The sequence below is a fragment of the Centruroides vittatus genome, unplaced genomic scaffold (genome assembly GCF_030686945.1).
Source record: "Centruroides vittatus isolate TY-2023 unplaced genomic scaffold, ASM3068694v2 contig_1743, whole genome shotgun sequence".
NCBI classification, from domain to species: Eukaryota; Metazoa; Arthropoda; class Arachnida; order Scorpiones; family Buthidae; genus Centruroides; species Centruroides vittatus.
The window spans coordinates 140,743-161,894 of NW_027121062.1; the positions used below are offsets into that span (position 1 = coordinate 140,743).

At 34.2% G+C, this 21,152-nt stretch overlaps 1 protein-coding gene across 1 annotated transcript; it reads left to right on the top strand.

Annotated features, from left to right (window-relative positions):
• The first annotated feature begins 4,034 nt into the window (after positions 1 to 4,034).
• LOC136969160 (4-trimethylaminobutyraldehyde dehydrogenase A-like) lies at positions 4,035 to 19,174 on the top strand. The gene is made up of 9 exons (XM_067263256.1): positions 4,035 to 4,054; positions 7,536 to 7,728; positions 7,811 to 7,956; positions 8,086 to 8,215; positions 8,284 to 8,528; positions 10,249 to 10,476; positions 14,341 to 14,529; positions 14,613 to 14,842; positions 18,667 to 19,174. The coding sequence occupies exons 2-9, from the start codon at positions 7,569 to 7,571 to the stop codon at positions 18,881 to 18,883; spliced, it is 1,545 nt and encodes a 514-aa protein (XP_067119357.1). The 5' UTR covers positions 4,035 to 4,054; positions 7,536 to 7,568; the 3' UTR covers positions 18,884 to 19,174.
• The last annotated feature ends 1,978 nt before the right edge of the window (positions 19,175 to 21,152 follow it).

Here is a 21,152-nt window from a genome sequence, read left to right on the forward strand (position 1 = left end):
CTTTTTCAATTAACCAAATTTAATATTTATATTATTCAATTTTTGCTTTTGAAAATAATTTTATCTAAAAAACAAAATTTGTGTTATCTGTGTAAACATATTCATAGCTAGCTCTAGTTAAATTCCGGGTGTCTTTTTTTTTAAACTTTTTCCGCCCCATTGTGGCCTGGCCAAATCCATAATGGGCTTGCAAAAGGGCGACAAGATGGTGAGAGACGGAGCCAGACATATCCGACCGGATATGTCGGGCCCCAAAACATTTTATTTTTAATTTTAATTATTCAGCAATTATAAAAATTATGTAACTGTTAATTAGAAAAAATAACTGACTGAAAAGTCAAAGAAGCAATAGCATATTTGTATAGTAAGTCGTATGCGTAAGGAATTTATTTTTATGATTTCGGAAAAGGCATATTTAGTTAATGTTTAATATACTCATACTTACTTGAAGCCTTTGCAGATATATAATTTGAAATCATTTGGATACAACTAAATGATTCAATACAAGAATTCAAATTCAGATTTTAATATCAAAAGTAAATTGTTACCAGAGCCTCTTTGGCTATCGGTCGTTGCGACCGATGTTACCGCTTCCCGGGACGTGGACCCAGAGGTTGGATTTTGGGAAGCATGTTCGTGTTGCGAAACGTGTTCTTTATAGTGCACGTGAATGGAATCGTTTGTGATTAAATGCGAAGAATGTGTCGTTGTTTGAACTGTGTGTTTTAGCGTGAGGGATGTTTTTTCTGTGCATGGATGTGAATTAGTAAACTGATGTAAGTACGACAAGAGGAAAAATAAAAAAACCTTTTGCCTTCTTACATATAGGTTAGTAATAAATTAAATTTAAGGTTTTAATTTAAATGTTAGTATGACAAGAGGAAAAAAATAAATACAACACCTCTAGCCTTCTTACCTTACGTTAGTAAATTGAAACTAAAACCTTAAATTTAAAATAGCAAAGGAAAAAGTCGTTCACATCGCTTGCGAAACGACGCTTCGAGGATCACACTCGTTGGAAAAGGGAGGAATGATCGAAACATTCCTTCACTCCCAGTGCGGCAAAGATGATGTCGTCAACACGGAGACTTTTCACTTTTCGGAACACGTCCGAATGGCGAAATGTCTCCTCTCCGTTCAACGCGGAACAGAGAATGCTGTCGACACCTTCTATTCATGAAGTCGGTCCCGTGAAGGAAGAACCCCTTCCACAATTGATGGAAGAGAGTTCCTCTCCCCGCTCAAAGGGGGAAAAGGCCCTCTCTCCATTTATTAGGGAAGGAGAACGCCCTTCACACTTCTTCATCTTGTTGGACCGCAGTCAACGCCGGAATCGCCAGTTCTTCATTCTGTAAAGAAACAAAAAATATATATATTGAAGTAATGGAATTCGGACATACTTAATGCAGAAAAAGTTCAAGATTATGCTCACGACGGATCGGAATTCGGATAGCTCGCGTTAGATCCTAACGGAAATTGCTAGAACGTTCGAAGTAGAGACGACCAACCCGGAACGAAAAAACTTTGTTACGTGTAATTTGTATTTGTACGACAGAAAATTAAAGACGCGCCGCACGTAGCCATGCGGAAAAGGCACTCGCGCTCGTACTCGATCTCGAGCCAGTGGCGGAGCGTAGTGGGGGCGGCAGGGGCGACCCGCCCCGGGCGGCACTTTTAGGGGGCGGCAAAATTTCACAATAAATACACAATACACCTGCACAATACACAATAATGATGATTGTTCTTGCCGAAAAGTTCTTTAGAATTACTGTATATTTTAGTCTTTTAAATTGAGATACCCAAATAAGAGGGCGGCGAAATTTTTCTCCATTCCGGGCGGCTGACACCCACGCTACGCCACTACATACACAACAATTTAGGCGCCTCCCTTGCTAAGATTCCGTTCATTCACTTCACCCGCTCCTGGCTTCTCCTGCACAGCGTTCAACCCTCCAATCTTCCGTCAAAGTCGTTCAACATCACCAACGCCTCCAACCACAACATCCATTTCGACGACCTTGCCTTCCAAAATTCCAATCTTCCCGACACATTCATCAAACAGTCCTTTAAGGAATGGGAAGCCCACCAAAGCATCAACACCATAGTTGCCACTGACGGGTCAAAAACTACCAACACCATGACAGAGGCTTTTGTTGACTCTAAAAACAACATCACGGCCCACTTCTCTCTCCACCCCGAGGCCACGATTTTTACTGCGGAAGGATATGCAATCTTTCAAGCAATCCATCATGTCACCCTCAAAAAGTCATATGCCATCATTTGTACAGACTCGAAATCGGTTCTTAACGCTCTCCACGCTCAACATGATAAGTCCCCTACCTTAATCCAAATCATTGACACCATCCTCAACCGAAGACATATCCTCAACCGTCAGACTAAACTTATCTGGACCCCGGCTCACAAAGGCATTCCCATCAATGAACAAACTGACAAACTCGCCAAAACCAACCCCCTCAACTCTAATATCACCCACTACATAACCCCCGAAGATCTCAACAGTCTCATCAAGTCCGACAAAGAGAATCATATGAACAACAGATGGAACACCTACCCCAAAAACTATCTCTACCCAGTGGCGTAGCGTGGGTGTCAGCCACCCGGGGCAGAGGAAAATTCGCCGCCCCCTTATTTAGGTATCTCAATTTAAAAGACTAAAATATACAGTAATTCTAAAGAACTTTTCGGCAAGAACAATCATCATTATTGTGTATTGTACAGTGTATTGTATTATTATTATTTATTGTGAAATTTTGCCGCCCCTGCCGCCCCCACTACGCTACTCCACTGTGTGTATGTTTTGAATAACGGATTGGAAGAGGGGGTCGGAAGTAGCTTTCTTGATGTAAGTGCAGTATTGTTTAATGATGCATTTGTGGAAGCGTCGATCGAGGGAGGTTTTATTTGCGGCGCGGAGTGTAATGATGTTGTTGTTAGAGATGGGGAGACCAAGGCTGAGTTTGATGTATTGGATTTGAATAGCCTCTAAGGGTGCGACTATGCAGACGCGAATTTACAGCGAGCGAGAGGTTGCGAGCGATTTAGTTTTCGCAAAGGAAAACCATGCACAAGCGAGAAGCGAGAAATAACGCTGGCGAGAGCAATTCCTGGTTCTCGCACATATCTGACAGGTTTTGATATTTATCGCGTCTCGCCTCTTCTCGCCACATATTCTTGCTCGCGTCTGCATAGTCGTACCTTAAGGCAGCGATTCTCAACCTTCTTAGCTCCGCGACCTCCCAAATAGTAAATATAAATAGAATTAATATTTCGCGACCCCCACCCAAAGGAATAATAACAGTAAGCTTTACTATTACTAATTGAATTTTGACTGTAATTATAAATGTAAATTTTTTAAAAATATTATATAATCACATTGCACTAATTTTATACATTAAGAAAATACCGACAGTATAAAAAATGTAATACAACTATTCTTATTATTTTATGTCGTTGCGTTAATAGCGACGGGTACGAACATGCATGTATGACGTGTACATACATGAGCAATTTACAAGTTCCAACTTGATGTGTACGTGCTCTTTGTAATTTGATCCACGTATGGAGAAAATTTTAAATGAAAAACAAATGCAACCATCACATTAATTTGTTTTCTTTGCACGTGTACTTATTGTAAGTAAAACGTCTATACGTTTATAATAAGTGATTATTTCTCATAAAATGATTTCATTATTGTCTCGCGACCCCAGGTTGAGAAACGCTGCTCTAAGGTGTCGAGCTGTGTCTTGGTAAGGGTAGCGATACTGGGGATGGTGTATTTAATGATAATACCAATGGTACTGTTAGCAATGCAGAGGAGGTCAGTAGGGTGGCCAAAGACTCCACACCCCCTTGTGCATTCTCCTACAATCCCTCCACATTTGTCCATCTGTTTCTCAAACCAACTCGACTCACCTGGAGAAACAACTATACCGGGCGAAATAACCAACGTAACTAACGCCTAACTTCACCGCCAGAAGGCGGCAAGCAAGCAAGCAAGCAAGCATCGCATGCTTCCGAAAGATAAGCTTATTAAGTAAGATAAAGCTGCTATTATAGGTAAAATTTCGATGTTTTAAGTGTTAATATGTATAAATTGATATGATAAATGAATTATTTTTATATGATCACTTTGTGCTCTATTAATTATTGGGTCCTTTTAAAATCGTTCCTTTCTTTTTTAATCCATATTTTGGTAAAAGTTTACTATTCCATGTATTTTTTGAACCATACGATCTTCAAAAATTGGTGTTCTTTCTTTGCGCTTATATATACTCTACAATCACTCATGCGCGAGCCGTCTGGATTCTGAGCAAGCATTAGTTCTAAATTAGGCCGCTGCGGCAAACAGCGCCAATAACTGGAAGTTCGATTTGTGGTATTTTCTGGTCATAATTACAAATTATTACATCGATGAAATTAAACACTAATAATTATTTATTGAAACCATCAGTTTTAACAATAACAGAACTTGTATGTGGCCGTGGATAGAGTGGGCTTTTTTCGACCACAAATCCAACTTCCGGCTATTGATGTTGTTTGCCGCAGCGGCATAATTTAGAACTAATGCTTGCTCAGGGTCCAGGGTCCACAAACATATTTTACACATCATTTATAAATAAATGATGGAAATAAGCCGACTTTTTGTATATATGGAATGTAAAATATACTTGTGGTCTGTTTACCTATGACTTATGCACATTTGCCCACCAATTGATACTATTGAAATGAGTTTCGGGTTAAATTAGGAATTGGCCCACCATTGGTTGAGCAGTTTCGTTTCCCAAACATTGGGAGTTCGATCGTGGGTTTGCCTCTCGTCGGGACAGGCTGGCCATGTGGAGATTTATGGGTTTTCTCCATGTCTGTAATGCCCAAATAGGGGTCAGTTACCCTTAAAAAGATCTTTGGAAGGCATCCCCTAGGCAGATGCCCAAGTGTTGTGTTGCCGTAACTTAACAAACAATAATCGTCAATTATATAGGATGATTGAAAATATTAAGTTGATTCTATAATAAACCCTGTCAGAAGCAATCTGTTGTTTACAATTGTTTTCTATAAATATAATATAATAGAGTGTGATAAGTTTAATAACATGGTTCTTATTTATCTGTGATATCATTAATGTATTAAAATGTATTTTTATCAAATTTACTCGACATTTATGTAATATTGTTAGTTTTGTAATTACAGTATTAGATATATGAAACATCTGCAGCTTGTCCCACTTTTGTGTTCAAGCTATGTCACATTTGATGAGACTCCTCTGCTGTATTCAATTTTTGGATATATACAGGGTGTATCAGAATAATGTTTTAAAAATTTGGGGGATTGTAGAGGATGAAATTTTGAATGTTTTGGTATAAAGAACCCATAGCTAGAAATGTGATATAAAATTTCTACAGCAATTTGCACTTTGCAGTTGGTATGCTGAAGACAGCAGAATACAGTATTTATGACAAGTTTTATTGACAAAACAGTAGAGTACAATCAAACAGTACATTGAATCAGTGGCTGCACAACTTTAGAGTAAATGTTTAATGTGATGACCATTAACTTCGTTACATCATGTGCAACGACGAACCATGTTTTGTCCGACTCTCTGTAAGATGCCACGCTTCCCTTTGATGGTATTAAATGCTGTAAAGATGTGTTCTGTAAGATCACGAACTGTTCCTACACAAGGTGTTGCATACACAAGGGACTTTACATAACCCAGAGGAAAAAGTCAAGAACAATAACGATCTCCTCTTCCAGCACATACAAGCCAACTGGTGCAAGAGATGGCGCCACTAGGTTGTAACCCATTCATAATGGTCGTGGGTGTGTATTTATATATGTTAATATATTAACGGGTCTAGTGGTTGTTTATTTGTGTCAAGAACAATAACATGACATCAATGGACAGAAGGGTAGCTACTAAGGTGAAGGGTGATCAAACGCTTCCTACCGCAGTAGAAACTTTATATCACATTTACAGCTATGGTTCCTTATATCAAAATGTTCAAAATTTCATCCTCTACAATTCTCCAAATTTTTAAAACGTCATTCTGATACATTCTGTATATATATGTATGTATGTACAGTGTGGCTGAAAAGTCGCTTGCCAAATCGGAATATATACTGTTCTTATTGTTTTGGGTACAATAACAGCCAGAAGTAATCATGCTGACTCCTAAACGAGTGGAGCTTTTTTTTATTGTGTGGAGGCCATCACAGAACAACACAGAAAGCTGCATGGAAATTCTATTGTCACGGCTCAGACCTATCAGAGCTACCAAGACTTGGTAGCTCTGATAGGTCTGAGCCGTGACAATAGAATTTCCATGCAGCTTTCTGTGTTGTTCTGTGATGGCCTCCACACAATAAAAAAAAAGGATCACTAGGATATTGCCAATAACTTTTGGCAATATCCTAGTGAAATATAAGAAAACATTCAATGTCCTGGATGAAAACAAGCTCCACTCAGTATTTGGGTAAGCATGATTACTTCCAGTCATTATTGCATCTAAAACAATAAGAACAGTGATGACCCCATTTGGCAAACAACATTTTGGCCATGTATATATGTGCACGATCAGTTCAAAAGTATCTGACACCCCTAGTCAAAGAAACTTCAGGCTCCTCTATACATTGTGTATATATACTTGCATATTCACTTAAACATACATATACACCCACACATGTGGCTATTTATAAAAATAATATTATTAAGAACATTAAAAAAATTTTATTAACACTAGTACATTTGTATATATACAGTATATATGATTATCCCTAATGTCTGTACAGGAAAAAAATTATTACATACATTTGCAAATACTTAATCCGAATTTGGAGAGATATGAACATAAAAAATTGAACGTTTTCTCCAACCTATTAACCGGAGTAATACTTTTCGATATTTGCTAACGCTTTTGATGCCTCTCCTGGGCTCTTCCTCAGGCATTCGTTTATCACCTACATTTATTGAAATCCTGAGGATGAGCCCAGGAGGGGCATCGAAAGCATTAGCAAATATCGAAAACTATTACTCTGGTTAATAGGTTGGAGAAAACGTTGAGTATACCATCCCAGTGTATTAGAAGTAGAGAATATTTATAAAAAATTGATTTTGAATTGCTGCAATCATGCAATGTTACAACAGTTATTTAATTAGTATTAAAAAACAGTATTTAATTCAATTTACTATTTTAAATGTTTAATTTATTACTTAAATTAAACATTATTTTGCTAGAATGAATCAGTGTAGCAGTTTTTTTTTGTTTTGTTTATGAGTAAGGCTGATGCCCCTTTACTTGCCCACCCCTTGATGATTGCCTACATTTTGCTTAATGGTACAAAGGCTCTGATTATACCAGTAATAGTATGTTTATCTGCATTGATAAATATTATTATAATTATTCATTTGTATAATTTATGTTGTTAATAATTTTGATAAGTGATAAATATTTTTATCTCATAACATAGTTTAAAATGAAATTTCTAATATGTATTTTATTATTATTTTTTTATAGTAACTGCATTTTTAGGAATGAAGACAAAATACAATGCTTGCAAGAAAACTTACTTATAGTTTGATTAATTGGAATGTAAGAAATATGAGTTTATTATCTATGATTTCTACAAAACCATTGAATTTTATCGATGGGAAAAGAAATGATCCGACTGATTTTCACGATGAAATTCCAGTGAAATATCCTGCAACAGGTTTTCTTTTTATTTATGTTTTTAATATTATTTTCAAAATATTAAAAAAAAATTAAAAATTTATTTATTTATTTTTTTCTAGATGAAACTATTCATAAATTAAAATGTTCTAGTCAAAAAGAGGTAGAAAAAGCAGTAAAATCTGCAAATGCTGCATTTTCAAACTGGTCAAGGTTCAGTTATCAACAAAGAGGTCAACTACTTAAATCTGCAGCACAGAAAATTAGAGTACAAATTTATAAATTAATAAATTATAAAATTTTTTGCTGTAAAACACATCAGAAGTTATAATTACATTATTTTTCAGTGGCAAAATTAATTTCTTTTTTTTTTTTTATAAATTTATTAATTCTGTAGGAAAATCTGGAAACAATTGCTCAGATGGAAGTTATAGATACAGGAAAACCGATATGGGAAGCTAGAGTAGACATTGCGGGTTGTGCCGACGTCATAGACTATTACGGTGGTCTGGCCCCAACAATCAAAGGTAAACTTAAAATTTTTGATGAAATTTATATCATTTTTTGTTTTTCATTATTCTGTGTTACGTAACAGGTTATCATCATCAGTTGCCCGGTGGGAGTTTTGCAATGGTCGCTCGTGAACCTTTGGGTGTTGTAGCTGGAATAGGTGCTTGGAATTATCCATTTCAAGTAATGTCTTGGAAGTTAGCACCAGCTTTAGTGTGTGGCAATACATTTGTTTATAAACCTTCACAGTTAACTCCTCTAACTTCTGTAGTTTTAGCAGAAATCATGACTGAAGTAGGCATTCCTGATGGCGTTGTTAATGTTATACAGGTCTATTCCTTTTTGTCATTTAACATAGTTCTTGTCTAGTTTTTTTTTTTTTAATGAGTAAATACGATTTATCATACATTATATTATAAATTTTTTAAATATATTGACCCATCTCTTATTTCATTTATTATTGATTTGATAAGTAGTTCATATGCAGCTCTGAATGAGATAGTTGCGACCTTACCAGAGCTGTAGACCATACCTATAGGAGTAAAAAAAGGAACCAACAGTCTACATATCACCCTTCATGAGGTAAGTTCCCCAAAATCAGCTTATCTGAAATTTTAAAGTCAAAAAATCCAGAACTATTTCTCAAAACAATGCGAAAAATTAACTGTTTTCTACTCTAAAAGTTTATTAAACAAGAGAAATACCATTGCATTAACTACTTCTTGGATGCAATTGGAATCATGCTGCATGGTCCATTAAGCTTATTGCATGTTCAGCAAGCAGCTCATAAGCTGATTTTTGGTCCACTATATATCACAAAGGGTTTCTTGTAGACTATCACATCAGTTCCTTAAACTTTTTTACTCCTACAGACATGGTCTACAGCTCTAATAAGGTCTAAACTGCCTCATTTAGAGCTGCTTATTTGAAATTTTATTTTAAAAAATTCTAAAATAAGACAATTTTTATATTAATATTTACTTAAATAATAAACATAAAAATATTTCATAGATGCATTTTTTTAAATTAAGAAGTTATTTATTAAGAAGCGTGTTTAAATTAATAATGTCAAATATGTATCCAAAACTGCATAATACAGGTTTAGAAGTATAAAATCAACTATTTCTGTATATTTTGCATATAAATACTACTTAAGTATTTATATGCATGTAACTCGCTACTTAAGTGAGTTACATGCAAATGAGAAACTTAATAATATGCAATTAATTTGGATTTTTAAATTCACATTATGCAATGTATTCAGATAGTTTCATGTCATTAAACATGTGATAAAATAGTTCTAATAATAATAAATATGATTTTTTAATAAATATTTTAAAAATTTAAATAAAATATACTTCAAAATATACTTCAAACTTGCACAATCTATAAAAAATGAGATAAGAATTGAACCAGATTATTTGGATACATAATATGGCTGCAATTGAATATCTAATATACAGGGTTTTCCTCTCAAATGTCCCTAGTTTTGTGCATTAATTTTGTGAAAAGAAAAAGGAGTATAGTACTGTAGACAATGGTAATGCAAAGTGCATCTGAAAAAGTTGATTACTACATTAAATCAGTACATTTCCACACATGCTTTTGATGTGGCAAGTATGTTAGGATGCACAATGTATCCTAACCAGCATGTTAGGAGTTGTGCTGTTAATGGCATTTGCAATTCTTATATGTGAGGCTCTTGTGTCTGGCACTTTTGTAGCATAAACACAATCCTTGACATGTCCACAAAGAAGGTTCAAAGAGGTGTTATTGGATGAGCAGTAGCCCAAGAAATGGACCTGCAGAGATCTAGACTGTGTGGCAATGCAGTCCAAATTGCCACCTTGTAACAATAGTGGCTCTTTCAAGCATATGCACATGAAATTTGGAATACTGATCAATATTTTTCAACACATTTTCTTCATTTATCTGAACAAATGGATTTTAAAGAACAGTTTAAAAGTAGGGTCATTTAAGTGGAATACTCTGTGTATATTAATAATTACGTGTACTGTAAGTATATAAATTTTATTCTCTGTTTTCACAGGGTGATGGTGAGACAGGAAATATTCTCTGTCACCATCCTTTAGTATCAAAAGTTACTTTCACGGGTAGTATCTCTACTGGACAAAAAATTATGAAAGCTTGTGCAGAAGGAATAAAAAAAGTGACACTTGAATTGGGTGGAAAGTCACCTCTTATTGTGTTTGGTTCTTGTGATATTAAAGAAGCTGTGAAAGCAACTTTACTTGGCAATTTTCTAACCCAAGGTGAAGTAAGTATTATAACTGAATGATATCACTTTACATATTTTCATTTGTTATTAAATATTTTAAAGATTTAAGCTGCAAAAAATGTTTGATTAATTCCAAGGATTAATCAAAACTACCAAAATTTACTACCTTATCTTTAGACTATAAAAATCTAGCAATCAATTTTTGGTTTTTAAGTAATTTTAAAAACTCAAAAATTACACTACTCCCTAGGTGTTCATAGATGTCAATGTTTGGGAATTCAATTGCTTGTGATCAGAAATTTATGCACCAAAATTTCAACTTTTATGAAAGGTTATGACCTTTCAGGAAATGGAAGATTGCAGAATACTGTAAACTGGAGTTAGTGTCTGCACAAACTGGATGTTTGAGCAGGCCTGGTGCTAGAAGATCACTGCACTCACTTATTCATATGGTGTCTGTTATAATATATGATACTATTTTTATCGTGTTTTATTTTGGCTCAAGTAAAATTACTATTGTAGTAATAAAAACCATGCACAGTATATTTATTTAATATTTATTTATTTAATCATTCATTTTTCTGAAATTTTTTTTAAACAGCAGTGATATATAAATGCTGTCACAATAGGAGCCATACACTGCCTATCAGAAATAAACAAGAGCCACATCATCTATTTATACTATCTATTTTAACTATATGTTGTAAAGTTATCACTGTTCTTACTTTACTCATATTTTATGACTGACTGAATAAGTAAATGATCATTTAACTTGGGTGTCCAACCTGCGGCCAATGGGCCACATGTGGTCCAAGGCAAGTTCCAATGTGGCCCAATGAACGTGTAAACAAAACTGACAAATTTTTTCATTTTATTTTTATTTATTCATTTCAACGGCATAAACTCAAAAAGAAGTTTCACAAAGCCATAAACCTTTATACATATTTTATTTTTGAGTGGAAAGGAAATGTTTTCAAATACTTGAAAATGTGTGAATGAGGAAGGAATACTAAATAAAGCTGGAGTTGTGGCTCAAAGGATTATAGATCCAAATTCGGGGAATGGAGAGAAAGGCCAAAAGATAAAAAGTAGTGACAAAGATTAAATAGACCTTCTGTTATGCAAATATTGATCCTTAATTTTCCAACCTTCCTCACTTCTTTATCTTTTGTCCTTGCATTTGGATCTATAATCCTTTGAGTTCCAACTTCAGCTTTATTTAGTATTTCTTCCAGCATTGCAAGATTTGGCTACCCATTTTTTAGTTTGGCATAAAATATATCATGTGACGCATTGGCTACTTTTTGGGCTACATATTATTTATAAATATATTAGTCAAATAAAAATGCACTTTAAAATGGTGTTTCGTCATTTTTTATTAATTAGAGACCCAAATAAAACAAATACTTGTGTTTTTCAAATAAATTTTTGTTTGTCTCCTTTATAATAAATGAATTTATTTATTTCTAAGTAAAAATTAAAAGTGTCTGTAGAAGTAATTTTTTTAAATATCCTTTTTCCTGATATAAGTTTTAATACTTATTACTATAATCTAGACAGAAGAATCCTTAAATATACTTGTATATTTAAGGATTAACATAAGTCTCTAGGTCACATTGGAAGTATATCTGCATCATTCAAGTATATACAAGATACTTGTGGCCCAAAACTCCATGACTTCTTTCAATGTGGTCCAGAGAAACAAAAAGGTTGGACACCCCTGATTTAACTCCTTCAACTATATGTATATATTCTAAACTCTCAGTTGCTTGTTTGAGTCCAAGTTAAGAGTTATACTTACATAATGTAATAATGTAATATACACAGAGATTGTAGTCAGTAAACTTAGAAAAATAGTACATATGTGTAAGTAGTATAAAGTTTATGCATCAAGTTTATAAAAAGAAATTGTATAAGTGTATGAAAGCCATGATAAGGGTTTTGAAGAGCCACATACAGCTTGTGATCCACAGTTTGGCCACCATTGACAAAAAATTTTGGAATGAATTACAAATTTAACATTGAAAATAGAACTCAAATTCAATGTTTGTAAAGGGTAACTCAGTCCCAATTATTTGCGAACCTGGAAGATTGGTGTACTTAATTTAATGCCACCCAGGAGAACTTTTGTGGGAAACTGGCTCCTGTTTAGATATCAGGCAAATGAAGAAAACTAGGAAAACTCCTTATGGCCAGTCTGTTGGTTACCCCATCAAGTCCCGTTTTTCTGAGTCAGCCATTTGCACATCCTTTGCAGCTTCCCTGTGTCCTATGAATGGGAGAATTCTCCATTTCTATTAGTTGATCTTCTATATCTTCCTTCTCACAATAAGGTTTAAGTCACTGGCTGAAAGTAACACTATTTTTTAATTTGTGCTTAAAAATTTTTCATAGCATTTTTGTCTTATCTTTTAAACATGGTTAAAATTAATTAGAACTAGCATTTATAAAACAATTATGACAAATTTTAATTTGGCAAAATTGTTTTACAAATGCTAGTTCTGCTGAATTTTGAAATTTTTATATTTCTAGCATTCTCTTTAAAACTTCAGAAGTTATCACAATAAATAATTTTTAGAAATTAATATCGTTTTACTTTGTCTTCCTTATCACATTATTAAAAGTTATAAATTAAACCTGTAGCTAGGCAGCTGGAATGTAAGAGATGGGGTCTGACAAATCCGGGACTTACCCCGCAAAATAATGGGGAGTTGTTTACTCAAATTTGATTCCTTAAAATGGTAGGGTGATGCCTCAGCCATCAGTCTTTTGTTGGCCAAGGCCAAAACATTGTAATTATTCTGTATATAACTTTTTTCTTTTACATTTTAAACCAAATACAAGACCTGATTATTATTGAGTAATTTAGACAGACCAAGGATATTTCAGATAATCAAAAGTTTGATTAATGTAGATTGTTTAGTAAATCATTAAATAAATTACATTTAGGTACATTAATGTGTACAATGTGCTGTACTTTTAAGTCAAGCTTACTTGTTTAACATAATGACTTTTAAAGTACACAATAAAACATTTGTAAATAAAATTAAAACATTGAGAAGTTGAGGGTTCAAGTCCTGTAATGGTTAATTCTTTCTTCCTGAACCTTCTAAATTAATTATTAAATGTTAATTTAATTAAAATTAAAACAATTGTAAACCTAAGATAACAATTAAAATTTTTTTAACCTTTTAAAATTTGTATTGCCATAGAAGTCACCAGAGTAAATTCTCTGTAAATTTCTATAATCTTTTTTTTAATATGGCACATTGACAGCCAAGATTATTGAAACAAATTGTACTGTATTAGGATCTTGCATCTCTATTGACAAAATACTTTTCCCACAATACAACTTGGATAATGCAGAAACTTAGTTAATTAGAACTACATTTTTTTATCCAGGATTGCATTAATGTTTACAATTGGTTCAGATCCTTTGTATGTTGATCTGTTTAAATGTATTCACTATAACTTCACTAGCATTTATGAGTTGAGAGTTATGGTGTAAAATTCATTATAACTCTCAACTCATAAATACTTAAATTAATAGAGATGATTGCAAATTTTTATATAATGAAATAAAAAGTTACAATTAAAGTTAATTTATTAATTTTTATTGAATAATTATATTGCAAATTATTATAACAATATACTCATATATGAAGGAACAAGAAACTTACAAGAAGAAAAAGAATTAATGAGATCTACATAGAAGTTATTGCAACTTATGTAAACTGTAGCTATAATGAGGATTGATTTATTGATTATTAGCAAAATAATTTTTTATTTTTAATAAAAATCTTAAATACAAGTGTAAGATTAATACAAGTGTTTTAAAATGTACACTTGTTTTATGTACTGTTTATCATTCTTTAATGATGACTTTTGTAATAAATTTAACAGGTATGTTCAAATTGCACCCGTGTATTTGTAGAAAAGTCCATATCCAAAGAATTTATTGATCAGTTGTTAAATGCAACAAAAAATATGATCATTGGTGATCCAACAGATGAAAAAACAACAGTAGGAGCCATGATATCGGAAGAACATGGGAAGAAAGTTTTAAAATATATTGAAACTGCTAAGAATGAGGTAATATTTAATGTTAAATGCAGACAGTTGCTAATTTAAACCATGGCTTATTACTTTTTTTTTTTTTTTTTTCATTTGCACAGGGTGCACATGTGTTGTGTGGTGGAGAAAGGATAATTTTTGAAAATTTGCCACTGTCTAAAGGATTTTTCATAACTCCCTGCATATTGATAGACTGTCGAGATGATATGACAGTCATAAAAGAAGAGATATTTGGTCCAGTAGTGTCGGTTTTAACCTTTGAGACTGAAGAGGAGGCTCTTCTTAGAGCCAATTCTACTCCTTATGGGCTTGCTGCAGGTGTCATGTCAAAGTGAGTTGATAGTATCAATTACTTATTTTGAAAGAAATGTTAAATTGCATATAAATATTCACTTATTTTAGTTTAGTTATCTTTAATTATAGTAACTTTTTAACATTTAAATGATTTAATAAAACTTATTTCACTTTTACTTTCCTGGCTGTTATATATAACAGAAGGGAAGTATGGCAATCGGTCAAAATATCACCCCCAAGATTTTTACATTTTTGGACTTAGGACACCTTGAAACTTCAAGAAACGCATAAAATTTGGGGGTAATTTCTGTACGTATGGATGTTTGTGTGAGGGGGCAAGATTTTGTTCACCCTCTTTGAAGCTTAATAACTCCTATGCTTTTTGGCAAAAATTTATGAAATTTTGCAGGAGGTTTGTTTAACAGGGGGATTGGTGCTATTAAATTTTGGTGATTAAAGGTCGAGAGATGGAGAGACAATGGGGGTCGTGTGTAGAGTTGGACTTAATGAAATTTTACTCGTTATTAGCATTTACAATTTTTTATAAAACCCATCCCTATCCTCAAAATTAAGCTTTTTGCCATTTTATAATAGTTAAAAATATAAAAAGTTTTTTAAATAAAATATGATGACAGATGACACCACCAAAATTTTAAATTGTTCTGGGAAAGTTGAACAACTCATTGCTGGTTTATTTTTATTAAATTTTTTTGTTGATTTTGGCACAGGTGTTTTCATTTGCCAAAATCCACAAAGATGGAAAGAAGTTATGACCAGTGACTGAAAAGTACTGCTCATCCATGTATTTACTAGAAAAACACTTTTAAGCTTTTATCTCCCCTCACCTCAAGGATTACACTTTTTAAATCACCAGCTCAATCAAAATAGTCACTGGATTACTTCAGGATTAAGTTGCAAATACATTTGATTTCACAAGCCTATAATTCTCTATCTTGCTTGTACCATTAGAGACTTTTTGCTATCCCATATTCCAAATTACTACCAATATTTCTCTGATATCCTAGAGCTAGAGATTTAATATTCCATTCATCCTTTTTCTCCTTCAATATAAGATCTAAAAGCAGAACAAAGGTGTACCTCCATGGAAAGCTCTGTCTAGGTTTACTTTGTTGTCTTGTCATTACAGAACTAGAGCTTATATTTCTCTCAACTCTCGCTTAGCATTGTTTGCTTATAAATGAATGATATGTGGATAATGTCTTAATCCTTTGAAAGTACAACCTGAAATTGATGATTTTTTTGGCTAAGGAATAATAATTTCTATAGTCTAACCCAGTGATTCTCAACATTTTTTTCGACACAGTACTTAATAATTTAAAAATTTCGTGGCACACGCAGTTACTTCGGTAAGTACCGCAGGACAACCGTATATCAGTCCGGTTGTCATAACAGTGATTTTTAAACACAGTTGGTTATTTAGGTAACATTTTCTAAAAGTCTTGGTAAATACCAGTAACACCTGTTACAATTTCCAAACATGCCCTAGGAAGGTAGAACCAATTGAACTACTTGCCTGATATCGTATGGGTATTCGGAGTGGTGGCACACTTCAAAAATCTCGTGGCACAGTAATTGAGAATCACTAACCCTACAAATGGATCAGGTAGTTACAGATAACATTAACTTTCTGACATCAATCTTTCGCTCATGCAGGCTGAATCCATACAAAAGTTTGTCTAAAGCCATCCTTCCAATCACACAATATCCCTACTTTCTCTTTCAACTGTTTCATCCATAAAATTGCAGCCTTCTGCACATTGGTCAGGCATGTTTACTCTCACAGATTAGAATTTGGAGCCAAATATGATCATCAATCTAGCAATAAAAACTGGCCTCTAACAGCACAGCATCCTCCACCTCATTGAGAACTTTGCCACTTCATCCAAAATACATCAAAATGTAAGTCTTTCTTCTCCTTCTCCTCCTCCTCCTCCTCCACATTCAAAAACTCCAAAATCCTTCAATCTATCCTCAAGTCTATCATAAATAATAATAAATGCAAAGTGTATCAATGCACCAAGCTTTATACTGTCTCCTATGGATTGTTAAAGACCCCATGGATGACAACGGAACTTCATACACTGTTAAAGGTGCATCGATTAATTCAGCTGAATAACCACAGTGAATTATTTGTGATTGATTGATTTTGAATAACCTCTGATTCTGTTAGCTACAGTTAAAAGTAGAGTACAATTTTTATTGGTCCAGTTTAGTCACATTGTTGCAATTTTTATCATGTACATATGTTAGCTGTGACATAAATTGTTATGAATTTTAAGGAAGTCATACCATGTTTGTTCCACTTTAGAATGTATATAAGGTGAACATTTTTAATAGAATATGGTTCATGGTTACAGTGATTAAAGCATTAAGCACAGTGATTAGCCTGATCTGAGGTTCTAGGATTGAATCCAGGTGAGTATCCTGGGATTACTCATGAGTGGTCTGTCCTGATATATCAGATCTGATCTCTCACCATGTAGTCATCCCCATTGTGTATCTGGCCAAATCCAAAATGTGCATATGGAGAAAAGGCCCTCTTAATGTCCACAGGATAGAAAAGTAAAGAAATAAAATGTGTCTGAGAGTGGCAACAAATTTCAGCCTGGGAATATATACCAAATATAGACCTATATTTGGTTACCTACAGTTGAAAGAAGAATGTTGATGTCAGAAGGAAAATGGGTTAAACCTTGATGGAGTAAACAATTGAGAGATGATGGTAATGGTTGATATAGAGAGGTCGGCTGATACCTTAATCATCTTGACCATCTGACTGGTAATATATATATATATATATTGCCAGCCAGATGGTCAAGATGATTAATATCTGCCTCTCTGAAGGATTACAGATAAAATCTGGGCAATCAAAAACTCCCAGGAATTTTTTGGGGGTGTTCTGTCGTTGATGTGTCAGACTCCATTCCTCACCACCTGGCTGTCCCATTATGGGCTTGGGGAAAAAGTCCTCTTAGTGCCTACAGATTGGAAAGTGTCCAAAAAATCATGGTGGACTACAGTTCAAATTAAGATCAGTTATTTTCAAATTAGAAGTTAGAAATTCACATCATCAGAGCCGGATTTACATAAAGGCATTTGGGGCCTGTGCCCAGGGCCCCCACAAAACTGAAAAAAAAATTATGTTTAAACATAATTTTTTTTTCTATTACCGCGACAGCCTAGTGTGGCCTAATCATGAGGGCAACAGGCAGAGAAAACCAAACCCGGGAAAAAACCTATGAAACATCGGAAAATTTCGGGAAAAAATTTCACATAGGTATTTTTCAGTTAAATTAAAATAATTAGTTTTACACAATAAAATATATGTATGTTTACAATAACCTTATTTTAAATGAAATTTACAACTTCCTAGTTCAAATCTAATTGAAAGTACAGTATTTTGTGTAAATTTTCTAAATCATCAAATTTGCCTACTCTTAAAGGGGGACCCCCCCACCGAATTTGTGCCCAGGGCCCCTGAATTGGTAAATCCGGCCCTGCACATCATATTGAGCCAAATGTCAGTTCCTGTGAAACATAGTATGGCAGCTTTCGGCCTGAATTAAAATAAAACTTTCTTTGGTTTAATACAACAGACAGTGCTTATATTTTCTTTGTTAATTTATTTTTCTCAAAAGAAACATAATGTATATTAAAATAAGAAATGGGCACAGAGTAAGCAGCCTATCAGTAATTTTTGATTTCTTAGTGGGACAATGACTATTTGGTAGATACTATATACTGTCTGAAATATCAAGATTTCCCAAGTTATCTGTAATAATTGTATTAAATTCAGTGTTTATTTGAATGGTTTAAATTTCACTGTTGTTATATTTTTAGGGATATCAAGCAAGCCCATAGAGTAGCTTCCGGTCTACAGGCCGGTATCGTCTGGATAAACAATTACAACGTCTTTCCTCCCGAGATACCTTTCGGTGGGTATAAGAAATCTGGTTTCGGTCGAGAAAATGGTCTAGCGGCCGTTGACGATTTTTCTCAATTGAAAAGCATTTACGTAGAGATGAATGGCATCGATTGTCCAATCTATAAGGAGTAAAACTGTGTAATTTAATATAAAGATTGTAAATATTTCATTCCAAATATCAGATGTTTTATTTTTAATTATTAAATTAAAGTTAACTTATATAGAGATTTAAGTTAATGTATATTATTGAATATGCTTTCGGGCTAACTACAAATTTTATTTTTGATTTATGCATTTATTTTCTGATTTTTATATACAGAGAATGTAAAATTAAAAAAAAAATTCAAAATTATAAAAAATTATTTTTGTATTTTTCTAGAAAACTTGTAAGAAAAGATTTATTAAAAGTTGTAAATTTTTGTATTTTATTCTAAGTCATTTATTCAAAATATATATATATATATATATATATATAAACCACCCAGCTGTCCGCATTGTGTGCCTGGTCAAACCCACAATGGTTATGCAAAACGACCTTCATGCCCACAAGGTGGAGAGTTTGAAAAAAGCAACCATGTAATTTATAAAATAATGCGTGAAGTAATCTCTTAAAATGAGAAATGACTCCATAACGGGTGTGTAGGGCTTGTATGGGGCCTGCAGATAGAGCAGGCCCTTTTATCTTGTAGCCTACCGCTTTGGGGAATCCAGAATCGAATTCCGGCCGGTCGAAAAACCCCAGGAATTTTTAGGAGGGTGGCCGTCAGAATACGTTAGCCTCATCCATCACCCGGCCGATACACTTGCCGAAAAAGACCCTCTTCTGCTGAAACAGCTTTCACAATGTAATCTGTCAAAAATTCGATATTGAAATGTGTAGTCATAATTGTATAAAGGGAGGTACGGATACAAAACTAAAAGAACAAATATGGCAAGACAGTTACGTCAAAATTTATAGTATTTAAATTTTTTCTTAACTACTGGAAGGACTAGTAGAGTGTAAACCGTTAATTTTCGATTTTGCACCTTTTAATAAAGAATTTTTACGGAAGGAAATGATTTTATACGTATACTAGCTGTTACCTGCGACTTCGCCCGCGCGGATTTTGCAAGCAAACACTATTTATATTCAGTATTTCGACAACCATTGTAATTGTTATATAACACCTACCGCTGAGAATGATAAGAATTGCCGAGAATCAAACGAACTGTTTTCAATTTGAACAATTTTCTGGAACGTTTACAATCGTTCTATAATCGAACCAATATACAATAACAAATTCGAATTTAAAACGATTCGAACATTTGGTTAAAAAATCGAAATATATTAAAATTTTTATAACAACGTCGGAAATGTTATCAATTTAATACACCTAAGTACTCAATGAAGACTAAACGTAGTTAAAAACAAAAAATCGCATCTAAAATAGTACAGTAGAAGCTGTTCTTCAGATTAAGCCTTAATTCTCTCCCTTTCCCCCCCGGGGAAATTTCGAAAAATCCTTTCGTTTTCATGACGTACCCCAACTGTGTACCAAATTTCATCTCTTTAGGTTCAGCGGTTTGCTCTGGGCGATGATGAATCAATCAGTCAGGACAAGGAATTTTATATATTTAGATTGATTTTATTTTACATATATGCATTTTATTACAAATTTAATAATACTCGTTTTATGTTGAAATTTCTTTCCATTTGTGGTAAACCATTAACGAGTTGCCCTATTTTCTATTCGCTGTATCAAATTGGTTTTGTAGGATGGGATGCGGCAACGCAACACGTGTACAGTACGATCTGTTCAGTGGTATGCTTTTTTTAAAAATCTCTTTTTGCCCTGTGGGCACTAAAAGGGCCTCATTTAGCAAGCCCACAATGGGGTGGCGACAGACGGGGGCCGACATATTCGAAATTTACGAGCTAAAAAGGGAACAAAGCTAGTCAAAAGTGCAGAACAGGCTGCGCAATAAGCAAAAGTTATGCCAAAGTTAGTGAGTTGGGCCTAAGGGGACGGATGGGAGTCCAAGAGAAGTTCTCGGTGGCCCAACTAAACAAAAGATGTCCAAGATCACCCACTGGGTATCCGACCATAGCCCATGATTAAGGCCTAGTCTCTATAACCTTGTGATGTCATTAGGCGGGGCAGGGCAAGAGTTCGTTTTATGACGATCGCCCCCAGAAAATTCCTGGAGATTTTTCGACCCGTTCACATTCGATCACGGGTCCCCCAGAACGGTAAGTTGCCATCTTAACCGCTCAGCCATCTAGGGGTATGCTTGCCGGTAGGAGTTTCTATGGGAATTTGGCCCCCTATTTAGGAGTTAGATACACGAAAAAGCAGGGAAACTCCACGTTGGTAACGTCCGACACGTGACCAATTACTTTTTGTAACTTTCCGTCCTGTGT